Source organism: Pleurodeles waltl, chromosome 2_1 (genome assembly GCF_031143425.1).
Source record: "Pleurodeles waltl isolate 20211129_DDA chromosome 2_1, aPleWal1.hap1.20221129, whole genome shotgun sequence".
NCBI classification, from domain to species: Eukaryota; Metazoa; Chordata; class Amphibia; order Caudata; family Salamandridae; genus Pleurodeles; species Pleurodeles waltl.
Window position 1 is genome coordinate 94,934,969 of NC_090438.1, and position 15,489 is coordinate 94,950,457.

The 15,489-nt window shown below is 43.5% G+C and overlaps 1 protein-coding gene across 4 annotated transcripts in view; it reads left to right on the forward strand.

Annotated features, from left to right (window-relative positions):
- The window catches only part of ARHGEF9 (Cdc42 guanine nucleotide exchange factor 9), a 902,972-nt gene that overhangs the window by 819,245 nt on the left and 68,238 nt on the right, over positions 1 to 15,489 (forward strand). For all 4 annotated transcript variants that reach the window (XM_069210611.1, XM_069210616.1, XM_069210633.1 and 1 more), the window contains one exon: positions 2,551 to 2,680. In XM_069210611.1, coding sequence (XP_069066712.1) covers positions 2,551 to 2,680 — 130 coding nt within the window. The remainder of the gene's footprint in view (positions 1 to 2,550; positions 2,681 to 15,489) is intronic.

The following is a 15,489-nucleotide window of genomic DNA, read 5'->3' on the forward strand; positions in this document are numbered from 1 at the left end:
ATAGAGAGGAACAGAACAAAGTTTGTTGTTCATGAAACATGGAGAAGCACGTGGTTCTGGCCTATCAGCACAATAAAAAGGGTTGCTAAAGTATTGGGGTACATTTCAGAATTCTCGGGCTTTAAAAGTGTGCTCAAAGTCTAAGGGGTACCTGGAGTGCGTAAAGACCAGTAGTAGATTTTCATTCTATTAAATGTATGCATGTTGCATATCCACCTGGGGGTAATCCTGTGCACGTGAATGTGATCCTGCACCACATTTGACAATTTAATATGTTTTCTACACATGGCAAATATTCTTGTGGACGAACCATTTCCCCTAAATTGTCATTAAAACGGGGATCTTCCCTCATTTACCAAGCCATGCTAAATTGGACAGCCCAGCCGACTGCATTGTTATTGGAATCAGGACTGCCAAATGGATTTTTGTAATTTTGGTGCCTATGCCCCTTTAAAGGGCTACGATCCGAGGTATGGCAGCGGAATACAGAGGAGGGGATATTTGACATCCCTTCGCTTTGGCATACGTCCTAATATCGCTTTTCTGCTACTGAGCCACTTGTTTTCTCCACTTTTCTGAAATTTGGTCAACTCCCTTTTACCTTTATCGAGTATGGGCTTTGGAATTTGCATCTGTTCAGAGGGGCAGAGCGGCGTAGAATTTGTGCAAATGCCTGCCAACTGTGGATATTGGCATGTATTTTTGGGGTCCAGGACTTGTTATTCATCAACAGAATATAAGCAAGAAACAGAGACAAAGGGAGAAACATGGCCTGCAGGAATGAGATAAAGGGTCTCTAGCCTAGGCAGCCTCCGTGTTGTCTCACTGGACACGCTGTAGCGGGCTGCTAAGAAAAACTGCATTTAGGTTTTAAGCAAAGTAAGCATTGGCTGGTAGATGCCTCCTCCCAGACCTGCTGCCAGGTATTGAACTCACCATTTTGGATCGTCTTCCATTGCCTTGTAAATTTTCTTAGCTGTGATCAACAGCTATGCTTCCCCTGCACGGGCAGGGCTTCTCAGTTTTCTCATTAGTTGGTCGTCAATATTTGCTCTGAGTTAATCATAAATTATGGAATTATGAGGGTCCTCTGAAAATAACCTGGAGCGATGCAGATCTATTGCATTGACTTCAGCGTCACTTCTGTAAATGACAGATCACGCACCATCTCTGTCACCCTGAGCAGTCAGTGCCTTTTAGTTGTATCTGTCATCACAGTAAGGACAAAAGAGCATTCTGTCCATTCCAAAAAGAAGAACACTCACTTGGGATTTCTGATGTACATAATGCTAATATTTCAGAGGAGCTTTAATGGTACATGAACTTTACCTGTAGATTAAAAGGCAATGCCACAGAGCATGAATATTTAAGAGACGTACCAATGAGTGAGTTAAACTTTAAGGTGTGGAAGAAGAAGACAGTAGCCTCTATCTTTATTTGTAATGCACCAACATGTTGCCTCACAGTCTCTTTGGAGTCTGCCTTTGATAAGAGTAAAATGGTGCCGGTCATCAAATCAAATTACATCTGTTCTCTATTAATGCAACTTATTGTCGTTCTTGTGTGCATTTTTGAGGACCAAATCCATCTTTTCACAAGGAGTAGTTCCAATGGATTTTTAAAGCCTCTTTGAAGAGCTGCGTACCGATTTGCACGTGGAGCCATGGTAATGGTAGCTACGTTCACCAATCAAAGATGGCTGCACTATTTAACGTAACATATCTTTCTATTGATTCATTCCACTTCCCAACGATCCCTGTGGGAGTCTGCAGAGTTCAGTCTACAGAGATGTGTAAACACATGGCCATTTTGATTAGTACAATTTGATGATATTAAACAAAAGTGTCAAATGACCAGGAAATGGGTTAAAAAGAAAGGGTGACTGAAAAAAGGCTTGTGTAGGGGAAAGATTTCATTGCTTTTTTTAAACCGTCTTTATCGAGTTCTTCAAATTTGCATATCAAGAGTATTGGAACAGCATCATCATTTCCAACAGTCGGCCAGTTTTAGTATTACGAATCTCTTATCCAGTCCATTCCAGTCCAGTTTTCCAGCCAGGTGGCATGTTATTGAATACTAAACAAAACATACAATCAAACATGAGCTTGAAATAGAAAAACCCCATTACCAGATACAGTGGAATTCCAGTGTTATGATCCGAGTTAGAGAACATCCATAGTTAGAAGGTGTGTAAAAGATGGGGGTTGAGGGGCCAGGGGTGGAAGGGGGACAGTGGGGTAGACGTGGACACTGAACAATTCATTGGTTACCCTCCTCAATTTGTGAAAATGATGAAGCACATTTTGTTTACAATGTAGATTTCGATAAGCATTGGCACCTCTGCAAATGGTTTATTTCCGAATTACCCTATCTTAAATGATCCGGGAGTTGAAAATTTATGTTTTTTTTTTTGTGAACTAGTGAAAATAAAAATCTTTGAATATTTGGAATTACAAAAAAATGTCCAGCAAAACTGTGCTAAGATCATGCTTGAGACTGAGTGCTTTGCAACCACTTTGTAATTTCTTTGGGTCTTCTTGTATCTTGCAGCGATTACAGGTACGTGGCTGCAGCACTTGCGGTCATGAGGAACGTAACCCAACAGATCAATGAGCGCAAGAGACGGCTGGAGAACATCGACAAGATCGCTCAGTGGCAGGCCTCGGTTCTAGACTGGGAGGTAAGATCTTGTCTTCAGTCCCAGGGCCATCGCTTTCTGGTGTGGGCACCTGCAGGTTGGCACCGTTGGCAACCTTTACCTCAGTGGCATCCTTCGCACAAAATCCGCGCACCTTGTTCTGTGTTTTAGATGACTATGTGCACTTTTGTGTGTTTGCAGCTTTTTATTGCTGCTGTTGTTTTTGGTGGTACACTGAACACTTGCTAACTTCCTTTTTCATGATATGCATTTGTAAGAATGTATTGAAAAACAAGTGATTGAAATCAACCCTTTCCACAAGCAAACCCCTTTATATACAGTGGCCTCATGTTAAGAATCAGTGAAGATTGTAAATTTACCCAGGAATGGCTTTCTGGCTCACATTGCAGCTGCTATGTATGGCTGTAGTCTGACACCTCAGGCTGACGCGGGGAAGGGCTGGCCTTTGTGCACACATTTAGCCCTTAATTTGTGGCAGTGTTTGTATGTGGTGGGGACCAGCACTCATTTCTGAGGACCAGGACTTTTATGTTTCATCCTCAGACTGTGATCTAGAACAAGGGAAAGGCATAAAATGGAGAAAGAAGAAGGAAGAGAAATACAGATGAGTATTGACAGAAAGCGATGAAAAAAGGACCGCTAGAGTGAAAGCCAGTGGTAGGACGCGAAGGGCTGTGGAAGAAAGAGGCAGGAGCTTGAATTAAAACAAGGCTTTGGCATCCGCCAACATCGAAAACGTTGGGCCCCTGCCTGCTCTTATGTTTTTTAGATCTATTGAAATTTTTAAACAATAATTATAGAAGGAAATCCTTCCTCTGGTGATTAAAGAAAAAGACACAACTTTTAAGGAAATGCAATGTAAAGAGTTGTTTTTAAGTCATTCTTTATTTTAAGAAAACATATTTTCAGGACACATTCGTTATTCAGTGGCAGCTGCCGTCGGGACAAAGTGGCAGGCGGAGGGCTCAAACAAAAAGACAACAAAAATAGGAATTAAAAAAACAAAAAACCTCACCTCATACCTGCTGCCGCATCGCACCACATTGCCACGCTTCTGCACTCACTGCCGGCTCCCAGGCACAGGCCCCAAGCCTGCCCTACGGCCAGTCCTGACACTGCATCATACTGCTTGCAGCATGAGAGCGGCGTCAGGATTGGCCTGAGCGCCCTGGCTTTGCACTCCAAGGCAGACTTGGAGCCTGTGCCTGCAGTCTCCAACCCAGCAATACAGCTTGGTTTGGAGAGCGCTCAGTGTGCATGTGTGTTTGGCCGTCGTGAGACGGCCGGCCAAACACACATGCGCACTGAAGGGAGTGCACACCACTCCCCTCCCGGCCTGTCATCCCTGTGGCCCCGCCCCTTGAAAAACAAAATGATAATAAACATTGTTTATTATCGTTTTATTTTTCAATTTGAAGCTGCTGCTGGCGAGGGCTGTGATGAACCGCCACTGTCATTATTATGGCTTGTTGTCAACAGTTCATAATTTTCATAGTCTCTGTTTTGGCACTCATCTTCAGAACAATCTCCTACAAGTTTGGAACACCAAATGCATTGTGTCAGTTTAGGATAACAGAGCAAAGGCAGTGCAACCACCCATTTTTCCTATTGTGTGACATAACTTGTTTTACAATGTTTGCATCTTATTTTAGCTAATTAGGGCCCTGGTGCCTAAAAAGGGGTTTGCACTCTCAGCCTGTGACGCTTAAAACCTGTAGACTTGGCAAGTGTAAACCCCACACTCACAGTGTATTAGAGTAACATTAAAAATAATTTGCAACTTACAGTGTCCACATTGTGACTCCTGGTGATGTAAAGAAAAGAGTGCACGAAGCAGGTTTTCCCCTTCCTGTTGTTTTGCAGCGATTTGTATCAGTGGTTTGTGACTGATGCTGTGGTCGCAATCCATTGATGTAATACATATTCCTGGGAGGTGGTGATATCTATTCACATCAGCATCAGTGTTTGCTTCAGTCCAGTTTTAAAAAATACTGCAGGTCCTGTTCCTTTAAGAGAAGGGACAGGAAGTGCTGTCATTCTTACAGCGCATGTGCAGTGCTGAAGGTCCCTGGCACGCCTCCATCACTGCTTTCATAACGGTTTGCCGAAGATGACCTCCCTCATTGCTTATGGTAAGGGAGGATTTTTGCAAGTCCTTCCAAATGGAGGTTTTGCGCTGTGATGGGTTAATGCATCGTGCAAATAAAGAAATATATTGCATTTAAACACTGTGCAAAGACAGCTACTTGCTGTGAGCCAAGCCTTAATGCAGCAGGCCCTATTTGGGCCTTTTAAGTTTAGTTTTTACATTTATTCCACGTGCATTTTCTCTGATTAAGGTCTTGCCTCTTGTTCTAAGCATCCAAGGGGGTTAACCAGAAAGGGAGCACCCTGCCTCACACTCCAGCATGCAGTCAGCCCCAGTGCATCATGGTAAATGCAGTACAAGTTTGTTTTTTATCCTTAAAGTAAACTAAAGTTTTTCACTTTAGTAGGTGCAGCAAGTGCTGTAAATCTCTGGACACGTGTTTCTGGGTTCAGCCCTTCATCAGCAGAGAGCAGCTTTGTCTGTGGGGTTGCTGAAAGGGGGTTACCTTTATGTGCCAGATTGTTGGTTCCTGGTGGCCGCTGAGTTACAGCTCACATCAGAGCTCTACCTTCTTCCTCCATATCTCATCATACCTTGCTGTGTGCCTGTGGAGACACCCCGGTGATGCTGCTCCCTGTCTTCCGGTTGTGTAAGGCACTTGGGCTGGAGGACTGCAGGTGACAGGTCAGCAGCAATCAGTAGGCAGGCACAAGGACCCTCTTCCTAATCTAGTGGGCAAATCACATTTGGAAACACAACATGTTTTCAAGAAGCAGACCTAAAGAGGAATGCTGATTAAGGGCTCTTATCTGGCAGAAAAGCATTTTCAATCAGGTGTTGGTACATTTTAATTAAAATTATTCTAATTGCGAAGTGTGCTTATTGTGACAGCATGGCTTATATTTGGCACTGGACCAATACCGGGTTGCTCACTCGGGCTCAATAGGTCTGGCTTGAGAGCACAGTTGTGGCCAGACGTAATGTGATCAACCTAAAATACAGCTTTCAGGAGTACTACAGAGAAGGGCTTTGGTTGCTTACACATGTTGGTAGCCAGGAATGCATGTTTTGATTGGGCAAAAGTTGTAACCTTCCACAGAAAAAAGTGCTTCCCTTCTACACAGCTGTGATTGTTTTGTTTATATATCCAGCTGCCCGAGCCAGCAGCAGCATGGCTGCCTGAGCTTGAACTTTCTGGAGCACACACATGGCAATGTAATGATGTTAAAGTGCTTTACATAACTAGATCATCCACAGTGTTTGGTTTTCTTTGGCAGCAGCACATTGGAGAAGGGCAGCCACGAGGCCCAGAATCCTCTCCTGCCATCATTAACTTTGGAATTCAGAGTGCAGTGTTATGTTGGACAGCAGTGTGGGATGCCCAAGTCTGGCTTGAGAGTGCATCTGTTGCTACACCTAATGTGAGCTACAAAAAAGCTTTCATAGTACTATTGAGAGTGAGGCTTAGGCCTGTTGGTTCACCTGAATACAGGATTTGATTGGGGTAAAATGATGTCATTCCACTAAAAAGGCTGCTTGTTTTGCACTTTTTGGCTTGTGGCAAAGCTTATTCTCTAGTGCAGAACAGATTGAAAATGGGTCAACCAATTAACTTTTGAAGGCAGTAGGCCTGATGTAATTATTGTGAAAGGCTTATGTTAAAGTAAAGCAGCATTTGTGTGGATTGTTACCACTTGATATTAAAATAAGACTTTCACAGATTATCATTGTAGGCAATGGTGCTGGTGTTGAGTACCCCATGTGGCAAACATTAGCTATAAAAGGTTTTTGCTGTGAGAGAATCCTTGTCAGGCCCTCTTAGTAGAGACAGCATTTTGCATGGTGACTGTAGTTTTGTATATCTTTCTAATTTTATGACTGTGTTTGATGGGTGCCTGGTGGGAAATCTTACACTCAAAACTGTTGGCCCGAGTTGTTAATGGTGACAACCTATAGGCCTGGTTGGTGCACTGGGAAACATTATGTCTTATGCCATAGGTCTGGTTATTCTGAAATGTTATGACAAAGGCAGTTGGTATCACATAGTAATTGTGAAAAAACATTTGTTAAAGCCAGTAATCCTTTAACAGTTGGTCGTTACCATATTGTGTTACTAGGTACTTACAGGTATTTTGTTATATGTACTCTCACAGATTAGAATAGAAGGCAATGGTTTTGGTTTTTCACTGTGATGATTCTTGTTAGGCCTTGTTGTGAGGGGTTGTATATTGTTTTGAAAGCTAATATTTCTCAACATATTTGTAATTTTATACCTTTGTGCATAATGGTTGCAGGTTTATGCGCATTTGAATCGGCTGGTATTGTTTAAGGTGTAAAGAACAATGGTAAAGGTATAAGTTTGATCTGTTTATTATGAAACATTATAAAAATGCCAGTAGGCCTGACCTACTTATTATGAAAGGCATGTGTTAAAGACATTAGGCTTTAAGGGTGGATTGGTATTACATTGTGCTAAAGTCTGTAGACAAGTGTTTTGTTACATGGCACTTCACAGATTACAGATTACAGTATTAGGAAGGGGATTGGTGTTGGTGATCCATTGGTACATAGTATTTCACAGGTTATCGACATAAGCAAGGCTTTTGTGATCTAATAAAAACTAACTTGGGGATAGAAGATATGCACTACAACAACAGTTGTTAGGCTCTCCTAGGAGAGATAATATTTTGCTTAGCGAATTGTAATTTTTTATACATTTGTACATTTACGACAGTATTACGGATGGTTACCTTGTGGAAAATTTATGCTCGGTGCTGTAGACCGACTAACCAATAATAAAAGATATAGGCCTGATTATTTACAGTGAAAAGTTATGATAAAGCCGGTGGACCTCCCATATTGATTGTGAAAAGCATGTTAAAGACAATAGGCATTTAAGGGTAGATTGCTATCACTCCGCATTAAAGCCTACAGACAGCCTTTTTGTTGCATGGAATTTCACAGATTTTTATAGTAGGCCAGTGTTTTGGTGCTGTTTACTCCCTCTAACAAGCCATGAGTATAGAAGAATGGCGCTGCCAGAATTCTTGTTATGCCTTCTTAGGAGAGACAGTAATTTGCTTTGCCATCTGTAATTTTGCATGCTTTGTGATTTTATGACTGTATGCCTGATGGTTGCCATGAGGGAAAGCTTCAGCTCGTACAGGAGACATCAGTTGGTTATGGTGATTGGAAAGCCAATGATAACAGCTAGAGACCTGCTTGGTTCACTACCAAAAATATTCCCACTGCCATAGGTCTGATCTCTTTATTATGAAAAATTATAAACACAGCAAGCCTGACATATTGATTGAGAAAAGCACATGTTGAAGCCAATTAGCATTTCAGGGTGGATTCTGATTGTTTTCTGTATTAAAGCCCACAGACGTATATCGATGTTTTTTGCATGAAATGTCACAGATTACCTTAGTAGAGATGGACTGGTGTTGGATACCACCTCTGACAATTCTTGCTAGAATCTCTTCTTAGCTGTCGGCTAGGTTCCGGTATTAAAAAGAAAAATAAATACTACATAATAAGTTCATGTGTATAAATATATATCCATATAGATACATACAGGGCCTTTTGGGTCGGTTTTCTTGTGCCATTGGTCTGTCATTCACACTCTGCTTTCCATCCATGACGGTATTCTCTGACCGCTTGTATGCGTCCACCTGAGTGCGCTTTAAAGTCAGGGCTGATTGGCTAGTCCTCTAGTTTTCAGTTTTCTCATTTTATAGTTCCTTTTTCATTTCTTTGCTACTCCTCTTTTTGTTTAATGTCTTTAAAGAGAATGCTACAGCTCTCCAAGTAGTGCTAACGGGTTCCTTGCTGGACATTCCTTTCATCTACAGTACATCCCATGTGACCGCTTATTCTAAATCAGGAGAACTTTAGGGAATTTTGTTGTCCTTAGTGTATCATTGTATGACCATTCCAAGATGGCCAACACATTGGTTCTAAATGTGGCGGCCATGCTAGAACTTTAAAACAATGAAAGACTATTTACAATCCCTCTGCGAGATGGAAACCAGCTGTTGTGTTGAGTTTCATTATCACAAGCGTATGCTCACTGTCTTCCAAGGGCTGCATGTTTATTTTGTTTCCACTCTTATTTTTTTAATTTGTTTTGCATATGTTGTTCGATTTGTGCATGTTTTATAGTGGTTGTGTCAGAGGCTGAATACAAGAATGTGTCAGTGGATGGGTAAATGGATGCATGTGTGCAAAGATGAGCGATAGAGTGCGTGTATGATGGCTTATTGAGTTTCTAAACCTATCAGTGACACAAAAGCACTTTTATTCATAAACCAGACCTATTGGCATTACCAGTGCTTGTTTTTCTAGGTTGTTAGGCTAAGTTGGAATTAGGCGCTCTAGAGTTCAAACGCGGATGCTCAGGTTATCCACAGCTTGGAAGTTCCTGCAGGCAGTAATGCCGTTTTTACAATAATGTGAGCCTTTTTAGAAGAACATCTATTTACCTTATATCTGTCAAACTACTATTGTTATCTTTCCTGACCATTAAGTAAAGCCCACTTCAATAATAGGACCCTTTCTTGTCTTAATTTAATTTAGTAGGTATGCTTTATTACCACAATGATTTCAGCCTACAATACATTTTTTATCACCTTTGTTTTGTTTTTATTTTTGTTTTTTTGAATAGAGACGCTCAGCCACGTTGTGCTCCAGGCGCGCATCATCTGAGCAGGAGACCTATCAGCATCCCCTGGTCTGCGGGGGAGGATGCGCAGTGCGCTTGCAGGCCCTCCAAACCAGCCTGCCCTGTAAATAAACTGGATTAAGTGGGCATGCATTGCACAGGCATTCAATATTCATCAGCCTGGGGACAGCAAAGGTGACCCTGCCTGTGTTTGACAGCCCCCCCATCCTTTCAAGTGACTGTGATTGATGACCCTCGAGCCTCCGGTCCCCCCAGGAATCCAAGGCTCATTCCTGGTCCTTTTGATAACATCAACTTGAAATCAGTTGTGAGAACTCAACAATGCCAGCATTTGTTAAGAGTCTAAACAGAAAATAAAACTTAGGTGGAGGGGGTTGGCCAGCTCTTTGTGTCAAGTAATGACCACTTGGCATTTGTGGCTCACAGGATATTGCTGGAGGCACAGTGCAAGGGATGTATAATGTGATGTATGCTTACATGTGCTATGCTATGCGATACATATTGTAGTCTGTGGCTACCTCAGCTCCTCTGTGAGTAATGAGGGCCATGAAAGGGGTTGGGTCTCTGTGCCCTGGAAGTGGGTTAATTTCGCCTCCATCTAAGCATGTGTTCCCATCATTGTTGCCCTCACTTCCCTTCTGTGCTGTTGTTTGCCCTACAAGCTTCCTTTGATTACCTACTTTTAGTTGAGACTCTTAACAGAAATAGAAAAGATACCCAACCTGACTTCCATTTTCCATGCTTCCATATTTTTTAACAAAACAATTTCTCACCTATGTCCAGTTCCTGTTTTTTTAGGAAGTGTCCGAAGCTTTTGCAGCTGTTCCAAAAGTATTACTCATCTTCACCGACTCAGACATTGAAACCAGATCCATGATAAAGTTTTCAAACTTTTGTAGGTTCTTAGAAAATGTTTTTCACCAAATCTCTCTTTCAAAGGAATAAGATTTACCAAGCTGGGTTGTTCACCTCGTTGGTATTGATCAGAATTCACAAATTACAGGCTTGTGTGAAGCCTCCAAGAAAGGTTTAGCTATAGTGTTTGAGAAGGAAGTTAGGGAAACCCTCAAAAAGACTGTTTTGTAAGTTGACACCAAAGGAGCTTTTAGTGATAGCAGGCAGACAAAGTGGACGTGTGTTTGTCCTGTTTACTGGTGAGTGGTTTGCTAATAGCAATGCATATCTCTTGTTGCACCAGCAATGCATATCTCTTGCTGCACCAGCAATGCATATCTCTTGCTGCGCCAGCAATGCATATCTCTAGCTGCAGCAGCAATGCATATCTCTTGCTGCACCAGCAATGCATATCTCTTTCTGCACCAGCAATGCATATCTCTTGCTGCACCAGCAATGCATATCTCTTGCTGCACCAGCATGCGTCACTTGTTGCACCAGGTATTGCAGCCAGTGTGGTCTGAACCCTATGTTCAGTTCCTTTGTCAAGGAAGGGGCCCACCTTTGGGAAAGGGGCTGCGGACATTATTTCACAGAGGTCAGGAGGGAGTTTCTAGAGGGTTTGGAGGAGTCTTCGAGCCAGAAGTTGAAGACACCTGCAGTTGCAGCTTCTTCAAAGGTAAGACGAGTTTCAGTAGCATATATGGAGATTCTCCATAAAGCAGAGGGAGGCGGCTGGACGGTGGTAGCGGGTGAGTAGTTTATTTACAGAGGTAGGGGAATTGGACGAGGGTGTTCAGTGGACTACAATTGTACTGATAATGCTACTGCGAAACTTGTCTGGTTGTCTACAGCGAGCGTGCAGTCAATGGATACAAGGAGGGTGAAGTTGGGTGTCTGTGGACCATGTTTCTTATCAGAGTGTCAATATTGTAGACTATTGTCACCTAATGTAAATCACAAGCATGCAATGCAGCTGAATGGGCATTAATGAAACACGTGTGGTCTGGAATGTGCGCTGGTACATTTCTTAGATCACTACCTTGGGGAATGTCCCAAGAGGGTCACTCTTAAGGGTGTCTCTTGCCCAGTTAGAATCTGGAGGGACTGGACTTTTTCAGGAATGGAATGCAGTTTATCTGAAGATAAGGTGTGGCCATGACAGAATGGCGAGTTCTAAGTTCTACGTCCCAACAAAGCCAAACATGGGTGCCCACAAGGGTTGGTCTTTTCTTCATCTAGCCTTTTATGAAGACTCTTAGATAACGCCTTCCTGAGGAAGCTGCAAAAGGCCTTGGAGTATTGTCCTGTAGTGTCATTAAGCCTCCCACCCAGCAGGCTACGCTCAAGTCGCAATCTCCAATGATGAAAGCATCATTTTTACGCTTCTGCGCGTATAAGGTCATTACATTAGTGCACGTCTAACATATCAAAACTCTGCTTTATTGATGAACTAAGGATGATTTTACATGACTAGATGTTATATGTGCTTAGATTGCATCCCTTCAGCTTTGACGGTGGAACGTTTTGTTTGTGACTGACCCTCAAGTAGTTCCCAAAATCTCTGCCACCTGGATTCACACTGAAAGAATGTCCGACCAAGGCTATACCATAAAAAAAGGCATTATGGAGTAAGAAGCTGAACAGTAGGAACCAGCAGAAATGTAAGAAGATGGTTGGGGGTGGTGTCAGTGCCTTTTGTAAGAGATGTTGAGAGTGGAGCTGGTGCAGACGTCATTGTGGAGTGTTCGAGATGCTCAGTGCTCCAGCCAATCAAGAGGAAGATTTAAGCCTATTAGGGCTTCTACAGAATCAAAAGTTGGTTGGATAATCGTGACGCGTGCCACGAAGGCACCCGGCCTCAAAGGCAGGCAAGCTTGATCAGAAAAGCTCTTCGGGGGAGGATGATGAACCGCAAAGTATAGAGCTGAAATTTCAAACAACAGAAGGCATCAAAAATGAGGCTGATGAAGAAGACATCCTTTCTTCTGCGTCTCCTTGGTCTGATCTCCGGCATTGCCCAAAGCAGTAATCAAATTCATGGCCGCTAATTAGAGCACGGCATGCCAGTCAAAGTAATCTGAAATTGTTTGCTTGTCTAACTCTGACAGAATAAGTAATTTATTTCTCCATGGCTGACAAAGAAGGTGGAACTGGGACAGCGGCAAGTGTCTCAGATCAGAGGGTGGCCTCTGTGGGATGCGAGCAAACATAGGCCGGTGTCAGTAGGGGGGTGGGCTGGATCCTTTAAGATGTCACTGAAATTTGCTAGAGATGATGGAAAAGGGGGCAACATGCATTCCGGTGTCTGGTAGGCTCGAAGGCATCATAAGACATGCATTAGATGTCCAGTGCGGACCACATGAAACAGTGGAATGAGGGCAGGTCAAAATCAGCTGAAAGGGTACGATAGCCAGGCACCCAGAAAAGCAATGCCTAGCAGTGCTTGGTCTCAAGGATGTAAAGAGGTGCAGCTCTAAGAGCGGGATGCTGGAGTGTGTACAGACACATTACTCCTGAAGAAATGTGCACATTTGTTTAGAGTTTGGGGTGCACGCTGTATGGGAACAAATCCATAGATCTGTACAGGAAAATTCCCACACCTAATGTTAGATCCACCTTTCCTGTTCTTCTATGATGGAAGTGTGATATGGCTGGTGTTGCGTCTGTGTGTGTGGGTCTGTGACCATGTATGCGTGTGTCTGCATGTATAGACGTGCCGCGAAGTGTGTGCCATGCATTATGTGCGTGTATATATAAATGTGCCATGATTTGTGTGCATTTATATACAGATGTCATGATTTGAGTGTGTGTGCATGCATGTATAGATGTGTCATGTTTTGTGTGTGTCCCTGAGTGAAAAGAGACAGCAGTGTTGCTGCAGTGGCTTGGCGAAGAAGCATGCCCTGCTGGAGCTCGTGCTGTGTATGAAAGAAGCTTGCCCCACTGCTGTTGATGTTGTGTGTGAGGAAGATTGGTGTCATTCTGGGCTGCCTGCTCGTGGCCTTTGTGAAGGGGGCCTGCACAACTGCAGCTATACTGTGTTAAGAAACCTTGCACCACTTTTGATCTGGGAAGGAATCGTGCCCTACCACTGCTCCTACTGTGTGAGTCATCTTATTTGGAGGGGGGCGACCTGAATACAAATTAGGTCCCCTTTTTACAGGATGAATGTTTCAAGGGATTCAGTATCAAACCATGCAGCGACGAGGTCCCAGGCGGGGAAGAAAGAGGCTTCTTTATATACCTGACTCCCCCTCAGGTGACAATGAAGTGGCACGTCTTAAAGAGGGTGGGAAAACTGTCATGGTTCCCATAGCAACAGAAGTGTAGGTGGGAATGCTGGGAGTGTTTGATTGTCAGTATGCCAAATTTGTGTGCGCAATTGGTAAGTAGACGGGGGGGGCACTTTAAGAAACAACTACGTGCAAGGAGCTGTGATACTGCAAAGCAACACTGGGTATGCAAAGCCGGGCGGTACTGGGGGGAAGCGCTGAGGAGCCCCAGCAAATTCACAGTGTGCTGCTAGATCACTGTTGTCAGAGTATTGTCTGACACAAATATTGTGTCCACACACACAGGTTCTCGCACACTCGTAGTTCCCATAGCAGTAGAAGAGTAGGTGGGAATGCTGGGGAGTGGTTGGTTGTTTTCATGAAAATATGTGGACGAACTACGAGATCCATAATGCTTTGAGAGGTACATATTATGGACATGAAAGTAGGACTAACAGTTATGAGCAAGGCCGTTATGATTGAAACACGCTGGCTGCTTATAAGAAAACAAACAGCTAAATCTTCTACGGAGTGCTTCCCTCCATTTATTTAAAGTGTGTGTGTGTGTGTGGTTTTGTTTTTTAATGGTTAGTGGGCATAGGAGCTGTGCTACTGCAGACCTGGGTATGTAACCCTGCAAATTATTCCAGTACTGAATGGTGGGATTCTCATCTGACTTACGTATCATGTCTTAAATGGTGTCTACACATGTGTAGCCTAATTTACGTTAAAAATATAAAATCTACATCCAATGGGACAGTATTTTGGAAATTATATTTAGGGCACAGTATGCCGGGCAATATTCTTGTATATGGTAGTCTGGCATAAAATTCTCCACTACAGGGAGGACTAACAGGAACTTTCCCTAAGAACCAGACAAGAATTTTACTCACTGGGGGATTGTCCCCTGAAGAAGTCGGATTTTCTATCACTCCAGAAGCCTGGAGCATCGTAGGTGGCCAGCAGTGCGGAAAGTGAAACATGTGGGACGCTCATGAGAGCGATGACTGCTTCCGTGGGTTGGGACCTCTAGGAAAACGATGTCGGTTGGAATGCTAAAATCCTGAGATGGGATAGTAATGGTTGGAGACTGTCCAATCATGGGGGTGCTGTGTAGTCCTGCAGGGGAAAGGGGAAATTTCCTTTACGGACTAGGTGGTCTCACACACATAATAGTGTCTTGCTTCATCATTTGACCACCTAGCCCCACCCAAGTAAGATGATACTGCTTGGGCGGACTCAACCTCTTGGTTAAAAGAACCAGAGGGAGTGCTGAAATTAGATTGCCTGGATAATTTACAGGGATCCAGAATGGGTGAATAATAAAGTAAAATTACCGAACATGTCACCAGTGATTGCTACTCATTTTAATGGTGGTGCATGCTGGTAAGACTAAAAATAAGGGGGAGAGGCTCATTCAGAGAATAATGTCTCTTTGAGTCTATAAAAGAAGTGTATCAGACCAACATGTTTCTGCCCTCACTGAGTGCTGGTAGGTCAGGGGCATTCGTCAGGGTCGGAGCACACGTACGAAGTGGGGTGCTCAAAGTGGATAAAATATGGCCTACCTGAACAGGTAGTTCGCGGTGGGGTAGGCCCCGGAGTCGGGGGCGATTGGCCTCTGGTCTGGCTAGTGCCGGGGGGGGGGTTTTCCCTTGTAGTCACACTCACTCCAAAGGGAATACCATGGGGGGTACCTACATGCCGGAGCCAGGCAGTTCCCACTATCCCACACCTTTAGTGTTTATATAGATTTCGTCTGGGAGGTGGTGTGGGCGAGTTACACTCCCATTGCTCTCCTTTTGTGTATTTGTTTTTACCTCTAGGAAAACCCCACACCTTGATCCATGGTCAGTGATGACCCCAGAGGTGGCTACTTGCCTTTTAG